This window comes from Exophiala dermatitidis (genome assembly GCF_000230625.1).
Source record: "Exophiala dermatitidis NIH/UT8656 unplaced genomic scaffold supercont1.1, whole genome shotgun sequence".
Lineage (NCBI taxonomy): Eukaryota > Fungi > Ascomycota > Eurotiomycetes > Chaetothyriales > Herpotrichiellaceae > Exophiala > Exophiala dermatitidis.
This window is the reverse complement of record NW_008751646.1, coordinates 471,633-495,449: the sequence shown is the minus strand read 5'-3', so window position 1 is coordinate 495,449 and position 23,817 is coordinate 471,633. Positions and strand designations below refer to the sequence as shown.

The 23,817-nt window shown below is 51.0% G+C and overlaps 9 protein-coding genes across 9 annotated transcripts; 5 read left to right on the top strand and 4 right to left on the bottom strand.

Annotated features, from left to right (window-relative positions):
- The first annotated feature begins 371 nt into the window (after positions 1 to 371).
- Positions 372 to 2,368, top strand: HMPREF1120_00180 (phosphoribosylglycinamide formyltransferase). Its single transcript, XM_009154170.1, has one exon. It carries the CDS (start codon positions 864 to 866, stop codon positions 1,635 to 1,637), a length of 774 nt encoding a protein of 257 aa, XP_009152418.1. The 5' UTR covers positions 372 to 863; the 3' UTR covers positions 1,638 to 2,368.
- A 566-nt stretch (positions 2,369 to 2,934) lies between these two features.
- HMPREF1120_00179 (CoA ligase) lies at positions 2,935 to 4,944 on the bottom strand (the record flags this gene model as incomplete). Its single annotated transcript, XM_009154169.1, has 2 exons — positions 2,935 to 4,586; positions 4,845 to 4,944. The coding sequence occupies 2 exons, from the start codon at positions 4,942 to 4,944 to the stop codon at positions 2,935 to 2,937; spliced, it is 1,752 nt and encodes a 583-aa protein (XP_009152417.1).
- A 1,254-nt stretch (positions 4,945 to 6,198) lies between these two features.
- On the bottom strand, positions 6,199 to 8,154 carry HMPREF1120_00178 (uncharacterized protein; the record flags this gene model as incomplete). Its single annotated transcript, XM_009154168.1, has 2 exons — positions 6,199 to 7,309; positions 7,361 to 8,154. The coding sequence occupies 2 exons, from the start codon at positions 8,152 to 8,154 to the stop codon at positions 6,199 to 6,201; spliced, it is 1,905 nt and encodes a 634-aa protein (XP_009152416.1).
- Positions 8,155 to 8,821: 667 nt separating this feature from the next.
- On the bottom strand, positions 8,822 to 10,750 carry HMPREF1120_00177 (cell division control protein 6; the record flags this gene model as incomplete). Its single annotated transcript, XM_009154167.1, has 3 exons — positions 8,822 to 10,371; positions 10,423 to 10,641; positions 10,699 to 10,750. The coding sequence occupies 3 exons, from the start codon at positions 10,748 to 10,750 to the stop codon at positions 8,822 to 8,824; spliced, it is 1,821 nt and encodes a 606-aa protein (XP_009152415.1).
- A 342-nt stretch (positions 10,751 to 11,092) lies between these two features.
- HMPREF1120_00176 (uncharacterized protein) lies at positions 11,093 to 13,291 on the top strand. The gene is made up of 2 exons (XM_009154166.1): positions 11,093 to 11,936; positions 11,988 to 13,291. The coding sequence occupies exons 1-2, from the start codon at positions 11,408 to 11,410 to the stop codon at positions 13,088 to 13,090; spliced, it is 1,632 nt and encodes a 543-aa protein (XP_009152414.1). The 5' UTR covers positions 11,093 to 11,407; the 3' UTR covers positions 13,091 to 13,291.
- A 501-nt stretch (positions 13,292 to 13,792) lies between these two features.
- HMPREF1120_00175 (non-specific serine/threonine protein kinase) lies at positions 13,793 to 15,901 on the top strand (the record flags this gene model as incomplete). The annotated part of the gene is made up of 1 exon (XM_009154165.1): positions 13,793 to 15,901. One exon carries the CDS (start codon positions 13,793 to 13,795, stop codon positions 15,899 to 15,901), a length of 2,109 nt encoding a protein of 702 aa, XP_009152413.1.
- An 837-nt stretch (positions 15,902 to 16,738) lies between these two features.
- Positions 16,739 to 18,154, top strand: HMPREF1120_00174 (uncharacterized protein; the record flags this gene model as incomplete). The annotated part of the gene is made up of 1 exon (XM_009154164.1): positions 16,739 to 18,154. The coding sequence occupies one exon, from the start codon at positions 16,739 to 16,741 to the stop codon at positions 18,152 to 18,154; it is 1,416 nt and encodes a 471-aa protein (XP_009152412.1).
- Positions 18,155 to 18,669: 515 nt separating this feature from the next.
- On the bottom strand, positions 18,670 to 20,804 carry HMPREF1120_00173 (ferrooxidoreductase Fet3; the record flags this gene model as incomplete). Its single annotated transcript, XM_009154163.1, has 6 exons — positions 18,670 to 18,820; positions 18,886 to 19,114; positions 19,188 to 19,543; positions 19,626 to 19,837; positions 19,900 to 20,391; positions 20,454 to 20,804. 6 exons carry the CDS (start codon positions 20,802 to 20,804, stop codon positions 18,670 to 18,672), a joined length of 1,791 nt encoding a protein of 596 aa, XP_009152411.1.
- A 368-nt stretch (positions 20,805 to 21,172) lies between these two features.
- Positions 21,173 to 23,551, top strand: HMPREF1120_00172 (3-hydroxyisobutyrate dehydrogenase). Its single transcript, XM_009154162.1, has 4 exons — positions 21,173 to 21,378; positions 21,437 to 21,580; positions 21,645 to 22,466; positions 22,585 to 23,551. The coding sequence occupies exons 3-4, from the start codon at positions 22,260 to 22,262 to the stop codon at positions 23,383 to 23,385; spliced, it is 1,008 nt and encodes a 335-aa protein (XP_009152410.1). The 5' UTR covers positions 21,173 to 21,378; positions 21,437 to 21,580; positions 21,645 to 22,259; the 3' UTR covers positions 23,386 to 23,551.
- Positions 23,552 to 23,817: the final 266 nt, after the last annotated feature.

The window sequence follows — 23,817 nt, the reverse complement described above, 5'->3', positions numbered from 1 at the left end:
GTTGGTGTCATTGTAGTACTTGTATCAAAAGGCCCGCGTCACCTCTTTCGCCGCGGAGCCATCAGCTGCCGATGCCGGGGGACGAATAGTGTTACTAGGGATTCTTCAGGGTACTCTGTTAGCAAATGCTAAGTAGTACTGCTCTCACATACTGTAAAGGTCTATCTCAACACTAGCATCGATGGTCAAGACTGTTCCTGCACAACTACTGTAGTTCCTTCCTGGGCGCCATGTCCCTAGCATCTTCATTCGGCAATTGGATGCTTGTATACTGCATAGAAACTCAAGAGTTCAGACCATCGCGGCTGCTCCCTTGCCTGCCCCCTGTCCGGCCGGGGAATTAGAAAGAAGCCGGCATTGCATTGGCTTGATGCATTCGGACTCAACAACTTGAACCCACATTTTTCCCGAACTTTTTTAGTCGGCCTCAAGTTTATCTTTTAAGCCAGGGTCCTGTTCCTTATCACTTCTGCCTCCCCAGGAAGTTTCATGTCTCGCAACATGCGACAGTTCCAGTTTCCGGTCCTCTTCCACCTTTGTGTCGCAAACCGAACTTGAACCCGGCTTCAGTCACATACACGCACACACTCGCTCATTGTGACTGTGTCCACATGAGACAGAGGAGGGCGCATCTACACCGATAGAAACTCTCACGTCCACGACAATGCGCTCATAAAAGCGCGCGACGCCAATCCTATCTGCTGTCGACCGTTACTGTCCTCTTGTTCCGTTCCTCGCTGCCGCACTTGATACCAATCGAACTCTTGACCAACTGCTACTGCGCTGCGCTCCCGCCCACGGCCTCCAGCTGTTCCACCGACAACAATTCAGATCTGTTCCACTAGACAGAGCAGTCAAACACAATGGGTTCCTCCTCCAAAACGCGGTCCCACTCACAATCCAAATCCCGCTCCATCTCGACCGACAAGTCACGAGCCTACAGCTCCTCGTCATTATTCAACCTGACCGTCCTAATTTCCGGGTCCGGCACCAACCTACAAGCTCTGATCGATGCGTGCGGACAATCCCCCTCGTCCAATGCCGGCCCTCGAACTCTCCCCAACGCCCAAATCACCCATGTCATTTCGAACCGAAAGGATGCTTATGGTTTGGTGCGGGCTCAAGAAGCAAACATCCCCACGACGTACCATAACTTGGTAGCATACAAGAAGAAACATCCCAACGACGAGGCCGGCATACAGGCCGCGAGAAGAGAATACGACACCGACCTGGCCCAGAAGATCCTCACGCACATCCCATGTCCTGACCTCGTTGTCTGCGCTGGCTGGATGCATATCTTGTCCCCGGTCTTCATCAATGCGTTGTCTACGGCCAATGTGCCCATCATCAACCTCCACCCTGCCTTGCCTGGCCAATTTAACGGGGCTAACGCTATTGGTCGTGCCTACGAGGCTTTCCAGCGCGGCGAGATCTCAAAAACTGGTGTTATGGTGCATTATGTCGTGGATGAAGTCGATATGGGTCAACCGATCATGGTGAGGGAGGTGGAATGCAAGCCGGGCGAAAGTCAGGCGGATCTGGAAGAGAGGATTCATCAGACTGAGTGGCAGTTACTTGTTGAGGCTACGGGAAAGGTTCTTTCAGATTTGGAGCAGAAGAGACGTTCGGAAGGTTGATTTGAACTGGCAGCCAAAGAGGTCATACCTGCCGGTGCTACTCAAAACAAAAGTCACTCTACCTGAGGCACCGGGATCAGGACACCGATCCGTAACCGTATCTGATCAGGGATGAGTTCGCAACTTTTGGTGCTGTTTTGTTCCGGTTCAGGAGAGTTGAAACCTACTGTTTTCTTGTGGCCCCTGTCTGTTTGAACAGGAACTTTTGATGATGGTGGAAACTTGAAACTTGAATTCCACAGGCACCAACATACGACTATGGTTTATTTGTCAATAGCCCCCTGGATTCAGATTCAGGTGATTCTTCCGGGCATGGTTTTACGGGAAAAGACAGTGGTGGTTCTGGTTGTCTTGAGATGATATCAAAGCACGATTCTCTTTTGGGCAAGTCACGTTGAGGCATTGCTCCGTATCCTATGTTTGGGATGATGTGGTTTGGTATGGCATGGCATGCCGGACAGGGCAGAGCAGAACAGAACAGTGGAACAAAGCTAAGCATAAGACCCAACGAGACACACATTATGCATACCCGCTGAATTATGAATGTTTGAGAGCCCAGTCAGTGGCAAGAAGAGAGAGCCATGCTGGGACACGGATTCATGCTTACCAGACAGTGAGAAAGAAGAGTCGATATGAGCCGCTACAGTACTAGTAACTGCTAGGACGGTCCATTACGGGTTCTCCTAGATGGGTAGATAAATAGATGAATACACATACATGCATACCTGGTACTGTAGCAGTGCACCTACTGGTTCTCCTTTCCTCTTACACGTCCCCACAAAAATCGAACTTGACAATCTATCTCCCGTACCAGGAAGCCGAATATCAAGACGGAGAGACAGAGACGGGAATAGAAGGCAAATGGAAAGGAACGGTAATAGCCTTAAAGAATCTTCAGGTCCTGCCAATGCCATCAGTCCTGACCTATTCTTACAAGAATATGCAGCAACTGTGACAGAGACGATGAGAAGCCATAGATCTGCTCGTCTGGAAGATATGATATGACTGTCATGTTCACCCCCTGGCCTACATCCCTCTGGAGCGCCTTTGAAAGGTATCCATCCAGGTCGGGCTCTCTTCCTCTCACAAGGAAAGGAGACGCACACAAGGGTTTGCCTGCCTGGCCATGCCATGCCATTCCCATAAAACTGGAGTGATTTGGGTACAAACCTCAACTGCCAGCTTTCCCTCCCCTCCCCTCGAGCCATGCAGTAACTTAATTTTTCGACATATTCAATCCCAATTCCAATTCCATTCCCATCCACACTCTGCCCCTTTTTTTTTTCCTTGCTCTTGCTTACAACTTCGCCCGTCCCGCCTTCTTCAACTTCTCCTCCTCTTCAGCCCTAAACTCCTTCTGTGCCTGCTCTTTCAGAACCCTCCTAAGAATTTTCCCGGAGACACTCTTCGGAATCGCCTCGACAAACTTAATCCCACCGCGTAATTTCTTATGATTCGCCACTTTGGCATTCATCCAATTCACAATCTGTCTGGCATCCTCACCATTCGAATCCACAGCCTTGAGACCCCCCTTTCTAACAACATATGCACGCGGCACCTCCGTTCCGAGTTCCAGACTCTCCACACCAACAACAGCAACATCATCGACCAATTCATGGTCAGCCAGATATCCCTCGAGTTCAGCCGGCGGGACCTGAAACCCCTTATATTTAATCAGTTCCTTGACGCGATCGGTAATCGTCAAATTCCCCTTGTCGTCCATGAAGCCCACATCACCGGTCCGGAACCACCCACTTTCCAGATCGAGACATTCAGCAGTAGCGGCCGGATTGTTATGATACCCGACGAAAACATTCGGTCCACGAACATATAGTTCTCCAACTTGACCGCGGGGCACTTCCTTGTTAGGATCACTTTCTTGACCTGGTGCGGGCACCGCACAGAATTTGCATTCGACATTCGGCAGCATCCACCCTGTTGACCCGACGGAATCTAGCCAGTCTTCCCACCTTTGAACGAAAATCGTCGGACTGGTCTCGCTTAGGCCATAGCCTTGTTTGACGCGTACTCCTTTCCGTTTGTACAGGGCCTCGACGAGTTCGCGGGTCAGTGGGGCGGCGCCGGAATTCGTCATGCGCAACGAAGATAAATCGTATTTATCCACAACAGGTGCTTTGCATAACAGCAAAACGATAGGCGGGACAATGTAGCTGAATGTGATCTTGTGTTCTTGAACAAGGCGACACCATTTTTCCAGCTCGAAGCGTGCTAGCACCAAAGTTTGCACACCGGAATAGACGGGACAGTGGACAAGTAAATTCAATCCGTAGATGTGGAAAAACGGCAGACACGCTAGGATCTTGTCCCCCTGACCCTTCGGGGCGTCAGGGATCCCGGCCACACTCTTGCTTCCGTCCCAGGAGAGCCAGCCTTCAGCGGATTGGATCTGTTCAATGTTGGCCGTCATGTTGTGGTGGGTTAGACGTACGCCTTTCGGTCGGCCCGTCGTTCCTGACGAATAGACCAGGAACGCGAGATCGGTTTTCGGATCGATTTTCGGGGTGCGGTAGCGTGCTGTGCCCTCGAGATTGCGTACTTGTGTCCAATGCTTGAATTTGCGGGATGGGTCGGTTTCTTTGCCGAGGACAAAGATGTTGGATGATGGGATCCCTGCGGATTCTGCGGCTTTTGTTGCGGTCGAAATCACGCTCATGTGGGTTACCAGAATTCGGGCCCCAGAGTCTTTGAGCTGGTATACGAGTTCGGCGACGGTGTAGCCTGGATTCGCGGGTGAGACGATCCCGCCTGCCCAGAGGGTGCCGAAGACCACGGGCGCCACGTCAATGTCGTTGGGGACGAAAAGCCCCAAGACGTCGCCTTTGCGGAATCCATGGGTCGATTTCAGCCCTTTGCCGAAGTCGGCGCTTAGTTGCTTGATTTGGGCGTAGGTGTAGTTCCGGGTGAGGTTGTCTGCGTCGCGGAAGATGACTGTTTGTGATGTAATTTAGTGAATGTATATAATATGACATGAGATACTGAATAGCGAAGAGAAGGGATGTTGATCAACTTGGAGAAACTGACAGGGGTAACCGCCTTTTCTCCCATTTCTGTCCAATCGATCAAGTACATGGTTCTAAACATGAAAAGGCTGTCTCTCTCGCAGAGGCCAGAACAGAAAACATGACATAACACAACGCAAATTCAAGCAACATGAAGCTCAACCTTATATATATATAAAGCACATACCTTGACTGTCAGGAAACGGCCGGTCATTCCTGTTGAACAGGAACGAAAAAATGTCCTTGACCTGCAGGTCGATGTCCGGGAAATTCGACTTGATCGGCATTGTGTAGAGGAATTTCAACCGAAGGGAAAGCAGTGAGAGCGTGGGTGTAAATATACAGATATACACTCTCACACTCACTTACACCTCTGCAGTGGATGGATTGATCAAGGCTTAGGCTTCCTGCCTAGGAGACGGTACCTCACAGCGTCGGAGAAAGAAGTGTCACTGTCCTTGGTCCTAGATTTCTAGAACACAATAGATAGAGCAAAGGATCAAGCCTTAGTCGAGGTACCAGGTGGGATAGTTGCGTCAATAACCGAATTTGACACGGAGGTGTTTTGCACGAGATAGCCGATCACCTAAAGACAAATCGCTTAATCGAGTATCGGTTCGCTTCTTAGCAGACCGACTGAGCGATTCGTCTTTCTTGTCGAGGATTGAACGAGACTGTCCACAACCACAACCACAACCACGATCACGACCCCTGAGCCACTGGGCCGGTTAGTGTTGAGATGTTGGTTATGTGCAGGATCAGCGATAGATACCGGCGCGTGCCCTGATTGTAGGTACAGTAGCCAAGGGAGCCAAGGTAGCTAGTGAAATAAGAAGCGAAGATCTTGGAGTGTGAAGACGGATAGATGAAAGAGCAACGGTATTATTGAGGATGAGGAAGAGGTACAGTACAGTAGTGAGATGGAGCAAGTGTCTGCCGCCCGTCCCGCGTCCTGATGTGCCTTTGGTTGATGTTTAATTCGAGGAAGAAGATGCCGAGGCTCACCGATTCCCCACAGCAGGGTATCAGGATGATCGCTCATTGGTGAAGACGACCGAATCACGGGGTTACAGTTGCGGAAAAGACCCGGAGTACGGGGCCAGTCACGTGTCGGATTGTACGATGACTAATACATTCCTTACCCACTGCACACGATTCAAACTCGATTGGCTGGTGGGTTCAAGCAGACAAGACGTCCACAGCTGATGCGTGATATGGTATTACTATTTTGGAAATAGTAGTCGTCGCTATGGTTCGGCTATGGAGTTCTGAAAAGCAACAGCTGAAAACATGAGTGCTCACTTGCTCGCTCGCTATAATCCTCCACGTAAAGATAGGGTATAATGAAACCAGGAATACCAGGTAGAAACCCCGCAACATCAATACGACCGGCCAAACACGACTCTGCCATCCAACCAAATCATTACTGACCAGGAAAACAAAGTCAATGGGTTCTGCTCCTATGCGCAGATGCAAAGAATTGACCTGCAAGCATCGCAGTGGTGCCAGTGATGCCGGTGGTATCCGCGCGGAGAATCTCATCACTGCTGCTTCACAGCCTCTGGATTGGGAACATTGCCTCCATCAGCCTCGTGCTTAGTATTTTTCTCACCATCTTGTCCTCCCTTTGGATTGTTCTTCTGGGCACTTCCATCCTGCTGTCCCACCTCTTCCATCATAGGATCATGATGCTGGTCGGTACCCCCATCCATCAGCTTGTGCATCTCATGCTTGTATTTGCTTTCCTTTGGCTGGCCCTCTGTGGCCTCGTGTTCAAGCCTTTCTTCATCACTCGAGCTGAGACTGCTCATACTCATGTTCTGCATATACATGACCTGTCGACCAGATTGTTTCTTGCGCTCTCGCTGTTCGTTCTTCAACTTGTTCATCTTCTCCTCGTCCGCTTGGCAATCCAGCGTGACCACCTTGAGGCCCGGGAAATTCCGTGACAGGAAATCGCGGAACAAGGGAAGCTTTTTCGCATTGGGCCGGTACGTGCCGCTGTCGTTATCTATGATGAGCTCGTAGTCTGATGGATCCCTGCTGGAGAGCGAATTCAGATTCGAATTCGAATCTTTTGGTTTTGACTTATCGCGCTTCTTCTTGTCGGTACTGTTGATGTTGCCGTCGTTGCCCTCATGGGCCTTGTCTGCGTCATTGCTATCTTCGGGATCCGGCGCTGGAGGGTGGGTGTCCGTGGTAGGCTCGACATTCTTGTCCTTCTTGTGGAGATGAGCATGTCGAATCCGCCGGATGAAGAACTCCCCACTGAAGGCAATGTAGATGCTAACATCGCTGTGCATGGTATGTTTACTGAGTAGATCAACTCCGAACTCTTTCCCCGTCTCAGTAAAGCGTAGTTGAGCGTCCAATGTCAATACATAGGTGAAGATCCGGCCACCCTCATCCCAGTGCGCGAAATCCAGAAATTGTTTGGTCATTTCTATGGACGGCTCCTGGAAGATACCATACTTGGTGGTCCGGTCGTAGTTGTAGATTCGAGCGTGTTGGTGGTGAAGGGCACGATTCAACAGCCGACCACGTAGGGAATGGGCTGTGAACATGCCGGCAACAAAAGGTTTGAACTCCACATATCGATGGTACAAGTCCGCTGGAACAGGTCCGCGAAGTTGCATCTGGATCGCCTGAAAGCTGGTCTCTGTCAGCGAAGCGTTAGGACAACCGTGAGACATGTGAACTTACTTGTACTTTTCGGTCTTCTTCCCGTCCTGGCCCTCCTCTGTGTCTTTGATGCCCACTAGTCGTCCAATGAGAGGAGAAAAGTGCCGACTCCAGGCCAAAGGTCCAATGGTATATGCGCGTCCCCCGTTGTCGTCGTCGGTCCTTCCAAGGTTCTCGACACTGACAATGAGATCCCCGCTCATCTTGATACGTCTTGACACCAGGGCTGCTGCTCCACGGAAGGTATACGCTCTTTTGCTACCCATGCGCTTTTTCAACTCGAACTTGCGATGCGAAAAGCCTGTCCATTTGTCGTCGATCGCATCGATATTGATATGCACGTTTCCCAACCGGTCGTCATGGTCGCTCGGGTCCTCATCGTATAGCCTGCATTTCAGATAGAATCCCGATTTGGGTATATTGGCAACGATCCATTCGGTATTCCATTCCGGGTTGGTGCTGCGATGTATCGTCGGCGTTCGCAACTTCAGGTCAGGGTCGTGTTTATGTCGCTTCGGTATGTCGGTTTTGAGGACAGCAAGGATGTAGGGGTCGGATGATAACGTCTTCAAATCTGCGAAGGGAAGGTTTTCTGCCTTGTGGAACGTGATTTTGATCGTGTACCCCGGAGGAAGTTTGGGTAGAGGAGTGTCGTCGAAGCCGCCGGCAGGGGCTTTCTTGTCATGGGCACCAATCCCAAGTTGTGTTTGGGCCTTGTGTTGCAACTTGTCCGCTTGCCCGACCAGCTTGGGAACGATTTTATCTGTTTGGTGGCCATGGCGCAACACTGGTTCTTCCGAGTCGTTGTCGGCCATATTTCGCGATACTCGGGAAGGCCGGCCTCACAGCGTGCGCATGGAAAAACAGATGCGCTTTATATGACCAACAGTGTCATATCGAGATGTCGATGATGTATAGAAGAAGAATCATCTAACAAAAGCACAATAGGACGTAGAAGCTGGGAAGCGCGGAGACGGGGACGGCGGAGGATGATCCAACTTGGGCGCAGCCGGCCGTAGGGTTCCAATGGAACTGGGCGGCTGGAGGGGGCCTGACGACGCGCAGCAAGATGATTGGATGATCACTGTCCCTGTAATTTTGAGTCAGCAAAGTAAGCTTAGAATTGACAAAGCTTGGTAAAGCTTATTCTAGTTTGGCGTGACAACGTCGACACCCGTCTGACACTCGGATTCAAGTCTGTGACATGCTTCTACTCGGGATTCCCGATGGCTGATTCAATCTTACGGCTTAGCAATATAACTTCAACCATGTTCAGGTTCACGCTTAGGTTCAGGCTTAGGTTGAGGTTCAAGTTAAGGTGCTCAGCCCGTTTCGACTTGTAAGATAAGGCTCTTAACAGCCAGCAACGAACGTACTTTTGGCGCGGCACTGGTAGTGCTTTCCAATCACGCTCAACACAAATGACGCTCGCTCATGTCCTGTAGACAAGTCAATGCTATGCAAAACAACAAACATTTCGTTTCATGAATCTTCGTCAAGCAACCTTAACAGCAAATCCGACCCCGGTCCAGTCAAGCTATCTCTCATCTCCTTTTCGGAGACGGCACTGACGACCTGCATATCGTCCATGGCTTTGCCCACGCGAGAAGGCGTCTTGGATGGCGTCAACAAACCTGTGCTGCGTCCCGATGCCTCTTGCACCAATCCCAGTGTCTCGAGACTGGCAACCACATCTCGAAATTCGGTGCTCTTCAGTGGCTGTAACAATCCATCATCACGGCTGCAAAGTAGAGCGTACTTTTCGAACAGCCCTTTGATTGTAGGGATTTTGGACCACGATTTTGAGGGCGTCATGTAGGGATTCCTTCGGTATTGTCGATGTTCCGACGCGACCAAAGAGCACAGAACGGCCTTTTGCTGTAGATTAAGTCCACCTAACCGAGAAAGCGTGCCATTGTTGAAAATTTTGGACGCAATTTTCGCAACATGTCCAATACTCGCTCGAGGCGCCGTCTCCATGGTAAGTTGACTAAGAACTGAGCGTTGGTCTGCCTTCACAGGTAACAACACCTGACTCATCCTCAAATTCGAATTGTCTGCGAGTGGTTGCTTGGTCGGAGTAATGCTCTGCTCTCGGCTCATTTTCAGAACTGTTTCTTGCTCAATCTGGTCGATTGCCTGACGAACAAGACTGAAAGCTTTGCGCAGGTCGCCTGTTTGAGCAGCGATCTTTTTGCCGCTCAGCTGGATGGCTGCAGGGTGCATTAACGGAACAAAATCTGACCCAACTGTGGTATCATCAGGGAGAAGCGATCGAAGCTTCTCGGAAATGATCGTCGAGATCTGTGTGGCCGAATAAGGCAGAAACGGGAGCAGACAGGGTTTGAGGTTTTTCGTCTTCAGTCGGGGTAAAAAGCGGTCGGTCAAGTCGAGGGCATTGGCGATACCAATAAGAATGAGAGTGGATAAGGGGTGCATTGCCCATTCGAATATACTGTACAGAACATCACAGTCACCTTTAATGAGGCTGTCGAGCTCATCAAGCAAGACCAAGTGCATCTGTGAGTCAGCTTTTCTGCTGGTGAACAATCGAGCTAGGCTTGATTTCGCAGCTCTTGGTGCGCTGAACGTTTCGTTGAATTTCGACAGGACCTCTGCGGAGGACTTCAAGGCGACGCAGTTTATGGTTGCAATTTTGGCAGAAGTCTCTCCATACTCCTGCAAGATCTCTTGGACCAATGCACTCTTTCCGGTGCCCGGGGGCCCGCTAACGTAGGTGCAACCGCCGGTTTTGTTCTCAAGAGCGCTGGAAATGAAACTCCGCAATTGGTTCCTTTCAGCATCGCGACCGATTACTTTACCATTGCTGGCTTGGGTGAACAGTTGGCGGGCCTGAGCATAGACATTATTGTGCGACTTTGACGGTGTGGATGAGCGCGCTGATCGGGGAGTGAGAAGCTGACCACCAAGTCGTACACGATGCTTCGGTGTGCTTGGTGTTTGTGTTGCAAATACATCCTTGAACCGGACAGTCGATGGAGTGGAAGCGGCCGATGGAGGTACATTCTCGTCTGGGTTTCAAGGTCAGCTTGAGATCATGGGAGTTGAAAGAGCTCTCATACTTGAAGGGTTAAGAGATTCATGGGGTTGAGTTGTGTTCGGCCGGTTTGGTACCAACTCGTCTTGAACGGTATCTTTCAACCGTCTGTTACGCGCCCGTACCGACGAGGCTGACCGGGTCACCTCTTTCTCCAACCCATTGAGTCCTTCTGTATCTTCGTAGATCTTGGGTGTTGAACGTCGCGTCCGTCTTTTGGCAATGGGCTGCGAAGGTTCGATATCTGCCAGACACTCCCATCAATGCCATTCCAAGTGATTCTCATCGATCAACAACGTACCTTCCTCGTCCAGGACTCGTCGAGACCTCTTTCCCAGTACTGCCGCAGCCATTGAAGTGGTTGTTGCTGCTTTTGCTTGCGGTGTTGCAGTTGGAGAAGGCACGACTCGAAAAGTGGCAGTCGCGAGTCAGGTCGTGTCTCTTTAGCAGAATGCCAAGTTCACGCGTTGCTGGAAAGACCCACTCCCAGCCACTGCAAACCACGTCAAGCCACAAGTCCGCCCGTCGCGCATCACTGAGCTGTGTGCTTCGCCGTAGCACTTAAGCGCATGCCTTGTCATTTGAAATAGCGCGGCCCTCGAGTTTAAGCGCCTACCTAGGAACCTACTTTGCTAAGCGCAGCCTGCGGCTACTGACCCCGTTCTTGGCCAGTTTGCATCAAACCCGCCGCGCGACGTGATCCACCACTGCAGTCTGAGGTCGTCTTCGTCATATCGACTACCGCCTTGCCTTGCCACTACTGATCTGTGAGGACACCAGTAACTGCAGTGCCTGGCAAAATGCAGTCTTCAGTTACAATCCGGTGATTGTTCACGCTTTGCAATTTTTTTCTTCCTTCATTAACCATGCTCCAATTTGATATTCCTCAACAAACCTCTCTCCGGCTGGAACAGCGTTAAAGAGCCTATCGTCTCCCCCCGCCACCCTTTCGATCTTACCGCTTCCGACAACGATACCAACACCAACCTCGACCTTCCCTTTTGCTCACAATGGACGACGCAATAGCCACCGTGGTCACTGTCACCGGGACCACCCCGGAACTGGCTGCACAGTATGTGCAGTTAGCTGATGGCGATCCCAATCAGGCGGTTCAGCTATTTTTCGAGAACGGCGGCGCGGATCTCGCTGGTTCCTCTTCATCACATCTCCCGACTCAGACTCCTTCCCACGCGACAGGCGGGCGAGCAGATCCTATAGATCTAGACGAAGACGACGATGAAGATCACATATCAGACGACAATGACCCGGAAATCACTGGCTACCGGAGAAATCGACGAACGAATCCTCCATCTCATGCTGCTGGTCCATCACATGTTGAAGACGATGAGGCTTTGGCAAGACGATTGCAAGAGGAGATGTATGGTGACAGTGGCACAGAGGAACAGATTCGTGCGCCGATCGCCAGGCAAGCAGAGACATTGGTCGGACCAGGAGCAGACAGTCTGCCCTTAACTGGTGCGGCTTACAACGCGGCCGTTGAAGCTAGGATGCGTGCCTTTGAGCGAAGGAGGAATCAAAGTCAGTACTACTACTCTAACCTCGTCACTTTTTTGACTGACCTGAAACCAGCACCGGCCGGGATCTTCAATCAACAAGTACCTCCATCGAGCATTTGGGATCGCGATCTGAACAATGGAGACGCCGATCGCAGTACACTTGCAGAGTCGACTGGCGGGGCCTCCGAGGCGTCTTCAAGAGCGACTCGACTTGCACGACTGTTCCAGCCACCATGGGATTTGATGTACAAGGGCGGATGGGAAGCTGCTCGAGAGGAAGGAAAGGAACAGAAGAAGTGGATACTAGTCGACATCCAAGAGCCGTCGATTTTCGACTGTCAGGCTCTGAACCGGGATCTGTGGAAAAATGAAGGAATCGTGGACACGGTTAAAGAGAACTTCATCTTTTTCCAGTACACCAAGCACGATCCAAGGGCGGCACAATACATTCAATACTACTTCCCTACCTACGACAATCCGAATGACTACCCTCACGTCGCAATCGTCGATCCCCGAACGGGCGAGCAGATCAAGTTGTGGTCACGAAAGGTGCCTTCAGCGCCGGAATTTCTGATGCAGCTGCATGAATTTTTGGACCGGTACAGTCTTGACAACAATGCACGGAACCCTGTGGCCAAACGCAAATCAGAAGCAAAGAAAGAGAAACCTGTGGACCAGTTGACAGAAGAAGAAATGCTTGAACGGGCATTACAGGCCAGCCTGGCTTCACAAACCCAGGAGGCGAAATCACCTCTGCCGCCAGTTGAGGATCCAGATGAGCTCACCAGGAGTGTTGGCGACTTACAATCAGCAGAACAGCCATCGATTGCAGAGACCATGGATATGGACATGGATCAAGACGGCCAAGCGACGGCTGAAGCCAGCGCATTCTCACAGATTCCGTCCGATCGTCCTCATGCAGAACCTGCAGCTGGACCAGGAGTCACGAGGGTTCAGATCCGGCACCCAGGCGGTCGAATCGTTCGACGCTTTGCCGAAGACGATCCTGTGCAGCGCATCTATGAATACTTGAAGGCCGAGCCGATTGAGGGCAAGACTGGGGTTCCCTTTGAACTGGTTTCCATGGGCAAAAACCTTATCGACTCGCGAGAGCAAACGATTGCGGAAGCTGGCCTGAAGAATGGGACGGTCATGGTCGAGTTCACCGAGGGATAGAACTTGTTGTCGCGGGTTTACATGATGGCGTGATGAATCGCCTGGCGTTTCAGATCCGCGCTCTAGATATGCCGCTTGGTCAGATAGCCGTTGTGCCGGACTCAAGCCAGCCACAGCACGCAGGTGCTGGGAGGATAATGTGAAACGATTACCAGCTGAGCCTGGACTTGATAACCCGGAATAAATGCATTTTCCACATAATTGCCTGCCCATGTGCAACCTGAACTGTATTGTCGTACTCAATTGTTGGCGGTGAATTGTCGCAGCCAATCGGAGCAACCAGCGAACTGGTGCGCCACATGCGGCAGAGAGTAAACAAGGGAGTAACTCATGCATTCGTTTCATCCGCACCACCGTCAACATGCATTCATGAGCCTACGATGAAAGATCAGTACCCGTTTACGACCCCAGAGAATTTTGATGCCCGCAACGACTTATGAGACTTTACCACGACCTAAAGTGAGACGATCGAGGCAATAGCCACTTCTCACACATTCAAGTTGTGCCATGAGGAACTGACCTGTGCACTGACACCTCCCAAGATCAGCAGCTTCCTGTGTTATCGTGTCTACCACAACTCAAGACGAATATTAACTCTAGTCCGCGACACCTTTGATATCTCTGAACTGTCTTTCGCGAACCTCTCGCCTCCTCATCGCAGCCACGGCCTTCTAACAACCCCACCTGTCGCGCAAGTCACCAATGGATCCTGAGGAACTCTATACCAAGCAAAACTGCATCGGAGGTGGAAGCTTTGGCAAGGTGTACAAAGGAGTGGACAAACGTACGGGACAAGCAGTGGCCATCAAGGTCATTGACGTCGAAAACGCAGAAGATGAAGTCGAAGACATCATCCAAGAAATCTCGATTCTCTCGGAATTGCAGTCGCCGTATGTGACCAAATATCATGGCTCATTCCTCAAGGGCTCCGATCTCTGGATCATTATGGAGTTCTGCTCGGGCGGCAGCTGCTCAGATCTCATGAGGCCCGGCAATATCCATGAAGATTACATCTGCATCATTATTCGTGAGTTGTTGATGGGTCTGGATTATCTACACACGGACAAGAAGTTACATCGAGATATCAAGGCAGCCAACATTCTTCTGGGACAGAATGGACAAGTCAAGCTGGCCGATTTTGGCGTCTCTGGCCAATTGTCGGCGACCATGACCAAGAAAAACACGTTTGTAGGCACTCCCTTTTGGATGGCTCCTGAGGTCATCAAGCAGTCTGGCTACGATCACAAGGCAGATATCTGGTCTCTCGGTATCACTGCCATCGAACTCGCACAGGGAGAGCCTCCATATGCCGACATACATCCGATGAAAGTTCTGTTTCTCATCCCCAAAAATCCCCCTCCAACACTACAAGGGAACTTCTCGCGCACGTTCAAGGACTTCGTTGAGCTTTGTCTGCGACGAGACCCTCGCGAGCGGCCGTCGGCGAAAGAATTGCTCAAGCACCCTTTTGTGCGCAAAGCGAAGAAGACGACGTATCTCACCGAACTCATTGAGAGAAATGAGCGATACATGGCAACTCGTGGCAACCGGAATTCTGACGACGAGGATGACGAAGAGGAAGAACCTCAGCGAACAAGCCAGTCAACAGCAGAAAATGAAGATCTGTGGGATTTTGGCACTGTCAGGCCAGCGGGTGGTCGTGCGACAGGACTTCGTCCGATGAATGACTCTGATACCAATGCTCGTGCCTCTGGTGAAGCATCTCCAACCAAAACCCAGCACGAATGGGATGAGACTGTTCGGGCTCCATCTTCTCCTCAGAAATCGCCCGTAAAATCTACATTTCCAACTCCCGCCAAGGTGCCCCTTCCGCCTTCTCCTATGAAAGCTACAGAGTCGCCATCCCCAGAGACTTCAGGCCTCGCTGGAAATGCCCCAAAGGCACCTCCTGCGTTTAACGTGGCGAAGACGTCGAACACTCCGAACACACCAGGTGCAGCTCTTGCCAACAAGGGTCCCATCACCCCATTGCACAAGGATAGTCCTGAATCGAATGAATACAACAAAGCCTTCCAAGCACAGCTGGCCAAAGATATGGGATTCCTCAAGATCGACAGTGGAAATAGTCCGAACCCCCAAAGTCCAGCATCACAGGGCCAGACACCACCAGGACAGAAGCCGCGCATGGTCATACCTGAGATTCCACCCTTTAGAGGCAACCCAGGTCGAGGAGCGCCGATCCAACAAACCGAAACCTCAGCGATCGCGAGGCCTTTAGGTCAACAACCTCTTCCACCCTTTTCTCCCAAAGACCTTCCCTCAGTCCCATCACGAGCTCCATCCACGGCGTCTATGAACAATCAACAACCCCTTCCGCCATTGACGAGCAAAATCAACCAACAAGCCTCTACCACCACGACGGCAACGACGAACAGCACATCATCGAGGACCAATAGCGCAGACACAAACACCAAAGCCAACACCGCCTTGCAGGAGACTCACAAAGACGACCCCAATCAGGGACTTACTGCGCTCGACGCTGTCCTCATTCCGGCATTGGAGGCAGCCCTCCACCGTCGAACCTACATGCTGAAAGAACTCGCACGTACAAGCAAGGCCAACCCTTCACTCGCCGCCGAAATGCAGCAGCAGAGAGTGCAGGCTCATGAAAAGGTTCGACGATTGGCCGCCAAAGCCGCTGCTGTTTTTGCTGAGATCCAGAGATGTGATGAAGAGTGTCCTGTGGGTATGGGCGGAGGAGTGACTGAGTTTCTGGAGGGGTTTCTCGAAGAAGTCCTGGTCAGAGTGGAGGCAGCAGATGAGCCGGCCCCGAGCCCGAGAAAAGCGTGATTTTTCACTGCGACATGAATTTTTATGAAGAATGGAATGGGATGGGTGGTCAGCGAGTGTATTGTTTGTATCTTTTAAAATGGGTAAAGGAGCTGCTCGATAGAGGGAGCTAGTATTGTACCAAGAGTATTCCGCATACCTTATTAGTGATGCGCCTCATTTTACTGCCTTTGCGTCGAAGCCGTCTTCATTTTCCTTTACTTCTATGTCCTTTGAGACTGGTCGTCTCCCCCTCCAGCCTTGCGTTAGCAGGTGGAAAGGGAGAAGCAATGACGCCGCTTCTGGAGCCGGATCACATGCAGACAGCGTGAGTGGTTGTGTCATGAGGCGGTGTCGTATCTTATCCGCATCAAGTATTGTGTTTGAGACAGAGACAGGGGCACATCCTACTACACTACATCCATCCGCCACCCATCGAGTCGTCAGCGATAAGGTAGGTCAGGTACGAATGTGTGGACAGTGACCATCAACATCACCATACACAGTGGCACCATGCTTCCATAGTCTCTTGCTCGTTCTGTCCACACAGCTCCCTACTCTTTTGTTAGCGACCCATATTGTCAATCTTGTCCTGACGGACACCGAGTGACATTACGGCCAGTCTACGTCAGATGAGATTACCGTTCTACATCCAAGTTTGGGCCTAGGTACAGTACTGATTCTAGGTACAGTGCTGTGTGAGCAACACTCCCCGAGAAGGAGGGTAACCTGCGAAAAATATCAATATCAATCTAATCGTCCATTTCATTTCGATCTTCAAGCATATACAAATCCAATTGTCAATATATCGCATGGAACACCCCAACACTGGCATTGTCCGTACTTGAAAGTGCAACAATGGCACAACAATCCTCTTCTGAACCTTCATTGAGCAATCTCATCCGTCTCGCACCACTCCACATCACCGACCTGCCATATCATCCGGATCTCCCGGGTTCTGGCACCAACAATGCCAATTTACAATCGGCACCCCAAACAGGGCCAGGAACCCCTGACCAGAGATCTCAATATCTTTCAACATTCCTAACCCAACTCCTCTCCGACGGCACCTCATTCTTATCCCCATCCATCTTTTCCCGCCGATTCAAGCACCACTCCACCAAAAAGTCTCCACCGGCATCATCGCCTGTCGAAGTTTTGGACTGGTCGGTGTCCGCGTCAACCATTTACAAAGAGGTACAGTGGTCGGCATCTGCACCGCCATCTTCCGATACAGCACCGACATCTTCCAGTACGCGGCAAGTTTCACGATCCACACCCTCCTCTTCGACACTAAGTTCAGAATACTGGCTCGCCCGCCGTAGCGTCCACAAAGATATATCGAGCAAAAGCACCACCCGCGCAGGTCATGCGTCGTGGCCGGAATTTGTGTTTGGACTAAGGGATAACCACAGCAAAAATGAATGCGAGTTTACGCCTTCCTTGTATGATGCGAGGTGTGTGGTGGAATGGCCCAAGGAGGAGTTGAGGAAGGTCATGGAAGGCGGATTGTCGTGCAGATATTCGAATGTTACTATGGGTATTTACGAAATGTGTCATGCTATACCAGCGCCTTTGAGGCCGAGATGTTTTTGTGTTTTGGTGGTTACGGGGAGTGTTGTCAAGAATAAACCCAAGAGTAAGACCAATGGTGTTGGTTCGAACGGAGTGGATGGGAAGGATACGGACGCGGATGACGATGATGGTTGTGGTGAAGATTCTTTCGTCGCGGTTACTGTCCCTGTTGATTTGACACTCACTCGTTTTGCCTCTGCCTCTGGTACTGGTTCTGGTACTGGTGCTAGTGCCCCTGGTGCTACTTTTCCTCCCAACGCATTCTACAGCTCAGGTCGCAATGTGCGTGAAGGAGTGACGCCACAACAGCGGAAGCGGGTCGTTATGGGCGTTTATGCTGCTGTTGAGATGGTTACGAGGAGGCGTGGGCGTGGACGCGGCGGGGTGGGTGTGGGTAGGGGTGGAGGCGGAGGCAAGGTTACGGGCGACGCTGAGGGTGGGAGCCAGGGTAAGAGTAAAAGTGAGGGTGAGGGTAAAAGTAAGGGTAAAAGAGAGGGTGACAGTAAGGCTGAAGGTGAGACTGTCGGTCAAATCGAATGGGTCATGGCGACGACCAGTGATGCCAAGGGCGTTTTACCCATTTGGTTGCAGAGAATGAGTGTTCCGGCTGCGGTGGCCAAGGATGTTGGCTACTTTATTAGATGGATTCGAGGGGTTGATGATTCTAGGATCAAAGAGCAGCTTGGAGGTCGAGGTTGAAGAGAACAGGGATACAGAAAAAGAGGGATCGGGATACGGCGACTGGACTGGAGATATCAAACAGAATATCTATCCTGAGTACTGTAGGAGTAACGGAAGTCAGGGTGGATTGAGGGAATGCAATACCTTGCAATGTGTACTTTTGTAATGATGCAGGTCAGACATAACCCGGTCTCTTACTAGTATTGGTTTTGTGGAGGCATGATGGAGGAGGATAGTATATCGGAGGTGTGATAGTGTGCCTCTATTATCTAAATATTCTTCGAAGGGTATGATGCGCTGCCGCCGAGCCCGAGTATGTTATCGCCAATCCATTTCCAATTCGCTTTGACGAAAAGCATGAGAGTGGCCTCCAAGAGTGTAGTGTGACAATCCAATTCAAAATACTAAGTGCAGCCCGAGTAATATAGATCATCTATGTTGCGAACATGGATGCGACCGAACAGAAACCGCCGTACCAAAGGCAAAAAATCCCACGCTATGCATTCGCGCCATTGATACCCAATTCTTCATGTTTATAAATCCTCAAGACTTGTTTGTACAGGGGTATATCTCACATCCTGAAGCTTCCAAGCACGCCGTCGGAGCCAAAGCAAAAGGCCCACGACGCCGGTCATGACGAAGACGAATCCAGCTGCGAGCGACACGATCGTGGATGACGTGAGCCTAGAGTTATTGTCAGCACAGAACCTTTTGTCTCCATAAGCAGCAAGGACTAGGAATTGACTTACCCGACCAGTTGTCCTTGTATTGTCTTTTCCTCCTCCGCCTGGGCATCCAGCGACTCGGCGGTTACGTTCATGGACACCGGAGTACCTGCTGCAGCACACGCTTGCATGTGATCAGCCGGCAGATGTTGGCCTTGTCTTTGTCGTTGTAGCTCCAGAGGGGCCTCGACCATGGTGGCGACTAGCCCTGTTTCCGCGTGCCATTCCATGTGGCAGTGGAATAGCCATACACCTAGACACAACCATTAGCAAACTCAATTCGTAACATTCAAATGTGTCTGGCTTGACTCTGTTCATCAACGTACCAGGATTGTCTGCTCGGAATCGGAGAACCGCCCCAGAACCCGCCGGGAGCACTATCGTATCCCGCCGGATTGGTGTCTGGTGGAAATCGGCCTCGCTCAGCCTGCTCGCATCGTACGCTCCTCCTCCTGGAGGAGACCGCCAGACAGCTTGGAAATGATGACCGTGCAGATGGAATGGGTGGTTGGTCATATGCCGGTTGTAAATCTCAATCTCGACGACTTGGTTGTGCTTGAGCACGAAGGCGTTGGTCGATTTGCCGTACACGTCAGGGTTGGTGGCCAGGTCGCCGCTTGTAAGTGCTGTGTAGAGTGATGGTACTTCCGGATGTCGATACCCGTTGCCGTTGAAGGTGTATCTGAAAAAAATGTTAGAAGTCGGGATACTATTGTGGCGGAATGTGCAGAGTGGTGCTGCCAAACCAGCGACGGCTGACTCACCGGAAATCCCCTGAATGGCTCATGCTCAGACTCAAGCTGATCACCTTGTCTGGTTTTGGTAAAAGTGACATCTCGTCGTATGGCTTGATCGTCATGTCATCAATGGGATGGTAGGTGCTGACCGACGCAGGTGTTGGTAGTGGTAAAGAATGATCATAGACAAGCCACCCTGTGACCTCCGAGTTGACAGCACCGGCCATCATGAACAAACTCTGAGATTGTGTTAGCCTCGCAGATTCCAGCTTGGTCGATTGGACTTTGTTTTCGGACGTACACGATCCAATGAGGCCACGATTGGGTAGTTTTTGGTACTGTCAGCCTTGGTTTTCAGAAGAAAACTGCACCGCTGTGCTGACGCAAGGTATATCATTTCCGTCTCGGTAGGCTTAGTGTAAATGCCGTCGATCTCGACAATGGTCATAGTATGGCCTTCGATCCAAACGTGTTGTCCGGCAAAGGCACCCATGTTGATCATTCTCACGAGGTACGTCTTGGCGGGCTGCACCGAGACTTCCGTATTGTGCGTGTCGTTGAGTAGGTTTGCGTCTGGCACAGGCTCCATCGTCATCATACCACCACCCACGTACTTGGGAATTAATTCCGTCATTTGTTGGTGGTACCAGTCAGATACGGTGAGCACTAGCTCTTCGTCGAATTGACCCTTGTATGGATTTGAAGGGTCATGGATGATGAGAGGTCCACGCAGTCCGTCCGGGTACTGTGCCTTGGTGTGAGAATGATACCAGTAGGTCCCTACTTGTTCGGCCTGGTCAAATTGCAGAGGGTTAGTGGAGGTAATTTGGTGCCATTCCAATGGCATTTCCGCACCTTGAATGTGTAGGTGAACGAGGCTCCAGGGCTGACGGAACATTGAGAGACTTGAGCGGGTCCGTCCATATGGGTGGTGCCGTTCATGTACAAGCCGTGGAAATGTAACGAGGTTGATTGATTTCCTAGCGAATTCAGAACATTGACCACAATCGTATCTCCCAGGTCAGCGTTGATCGTAGGCGGTGGCCATTGGCCGTTGATGCCAATGGTAGGCCTTGTGAAAAGGCCATCTGGATTGGACGGCACCCAGGTGATGTTGAAGTCGTAGGTGACCGTCTTAGCATTCGTCCATTGCAAGATGTTGAAGAGTGATATCGTGAAGAACGACCACAACAAGGGAACACGCATGATCGACGTTGACATGGATATCCATGGGGAGGGCGTTCTTGCATCTAGCACACGTGGAGATTCTTATGAATGAACAACAGATTGTATTGCTCGGATTGCCCGTAGTGGTCTGTCAGGAGATATGGCTGGAATCATGTATACAGGACCATCCACGAGTCATGGCCAATGGCATGCCGTGAAAACTTGCTCAGGGGATCCGCATCATCCAGTCCAGAGCCTTGAACACCGTGACAATGCTTCGTCGGAGGATTATTGCTGGCATGACTGGGCAGAAGTGTCCGAAGCCTCGGGTTCTTGGTTTGTCAAAAATAATGTGGTCCCCGATTCACCGAATAGGAGATGCATCAATGAGTCTGTCACTACAGCCTGCAGTAGGCAGAGACCCGACACGAGAGATGGTAGATACCGCTCAGCCATGCTAGACGAGAGCATCTGCGCACTGATGAGGTTCACTCCTCAATCATCATGACCTACCGAAACTCACACATCTTTGAGCATTTCCTTTGGCAGGAGAGGTGCAGTGACGAAGAGGACATTGGCCTTGACATGAGGGCACTTGTCGGCGACATAACTTGTCAGGATTTCCAGGGGATCTTAAGCAAAGGCACCAGCTGATGTTTCGAAAATTGCAGTGTCTTAAAAGCCAGCGGTGTAGTCAACCCACTACCAGCCATTTCAGCCGCACATGTACATTGTGCTTTTCAAGTTCGTAGATTGATGCAAGACGAAGGAAGAACGAAAAAATGCTGACTAATCTTCCTCATCCGAGTCACGTGGTAAGCCGATGAGCTCGTCCCAATACGGTTAGTCGGTGTAATAGCCAACTGGAACTTTGAACAGCAACAATCACGACAACTTGAACCACAATGCAAGAGACAAAGATGCCGCCTGCAATAACGATGCACAGCTCCCATGCTAGACAAAGCCGATGCTCTGTTCCACGCCGACAGAGATTTCTAGTGCGGACCATAAAGAAAGACAATATTACAGGAATCATGAAATGACATAGTGGAGTATCTCGACTTCATCCCTCATTTCTCCAAATGATGAGTTGCTTTCACCCACCCACTGCATTTACCCCAACTTGAATCTCAATGCCGTTCCGATGCCACCACAGTTTGCGTCAGGAACTGAATGATGGGGTGGGAAACTCATTTCTCGAATCTGTTTCGGAAGGCGTTCGTAGCGTTCCAGAAAACCGAGCTGGATCTTTTTTCGTATATTCTGCATCGCTGACCACACTAGCTTGGTCCTCACAAGACTGGCCCACTGGCTGACGACCGATTCTTCTAATGTTCACCAGAATCACTGATCCCTTTTAAGCATACAGTATACTTCTGTACAGCCGATCAATACCACCTACGACGCGAAGGGGCACAAGGCACGGCGATTGTCATCTCACCACCTAAAAGGCAACGCAGCCTAAACTCCTGCCGCAGGGTCAGTTCTGTCGATATGGATTTATCAAAAGTCTCGGGGATTGGCTTCATCGGTCTAGGGGCCATGGGCCTCCCCATGGCCGGTCACCTCGCAGCCAAACTGCCTGAAGATATTCAACTGTTTGTGTACGACATCAATCAAGCCAGCGTGGACCAATTACACAAAGACTATCCAAAGAGAGTGGTCGAATGCTCGAGCGCAAGGGATGTCGCAGACAAGTCGGTACGAGTACCCTCGTGCCCAAATTCATCTCCTGTTGTTATGCTAGAGAGGTGCAGTCTGAGATGGACTATTCCTTCAATCTCTTGTTCTCGAGCTTGAAGCTGACTCTCTCACACAGGACATCATCATCACGATGCTTCCCGAAGGCAAACACGTGCGTTCGGTATACATGGGCGACGGCGACAGCGAAGCCGACTCGAAATCAATATGCGCAAGCGACGTCACAGGCAAACTGCTGCTCGACTGCTCGACCATCGACACGGCCAGCAGCCTAGCGGTGAAAGACTACATCCGCAACAAATTCCCAGCCAGCACATCCTTCTACGACGCGCCCGTCAGCGGCGGCGTGGTGGGCGCCCAAAAGGGCACGATTGCATTCTTTCTAGGCTGTGACGGCAGTGACCCCAACCTGCCGTTTCTGACGGAACTGCTGAAGCTCATGGGCAAAGATGTGATTCCCTGTGGTGGGCCTTCAAAAGGACTGGCGGCGAAACTGTCCAACAACTACTTATCCGGCATCATTGCCATTGCTGTATCGGAGGCAATGGACATGGGAATGAGATCTGGGTTGGACCCGCGGGTCCTGGCTAAAGTGTATGCGGCGGGCACGGCGCAAAACACCATCTGCGACAGATTCTGTCCCGTCCCCGGCGTGTATCCGGAAGCACCGTCCTCTAAGGGCTATACCAATGGGTTCAGGGTGCAGTTGATGCGTAAGGATTTCTCGCTGGCGCTGGAAATGGCGAATCGGGTTGGTGCGAAGAATGTCCTGGGCGAGGCGGGCTTGGCCACTTACGACGGTGCCAGCAATGATCCCCGGTGTCGAGATCTGGACTCTCGGGTTGTGTTTCGGTATCTGGGCGGGAATGAGGATTGGCAGAAGGATGCGGATGATGCGACGGCGAATACACAGACGTGAGGAGACAAACAGAGATGAACGAGTACAGTATATATACGGGGGATTGGCTATCGATGAGTACCACAATCATCCCACCATATACTATATAATATATATACTCTTTGCGCGCTGCTGGGTGTCTACCTTTTGGTGAAGGACAGCCGATTGCGTAAGGTATTCCAACTCGCTTTCGATCTAGTTGTCGTATGCTACTGTACCTGCTAGGTACAGTATCTACACATCGTTTCTCATCCGCCTCGCCTCGCCCCTGCAGTGTCCTTGTCTCTCTCCTTCATGGACGAACAGCTCATCCACCGCATTTCAACTTGACCTCCCTTATCGTTATCGTCAGTCCCACCAACAAATTGGAGAAGAAGCAAGACCCAGATTTTGTCAACCTGCAAGTTGGAGAAAAAGGGGGTCCAGCGGTGGTTTTATTCCGAGAGCGGAGAC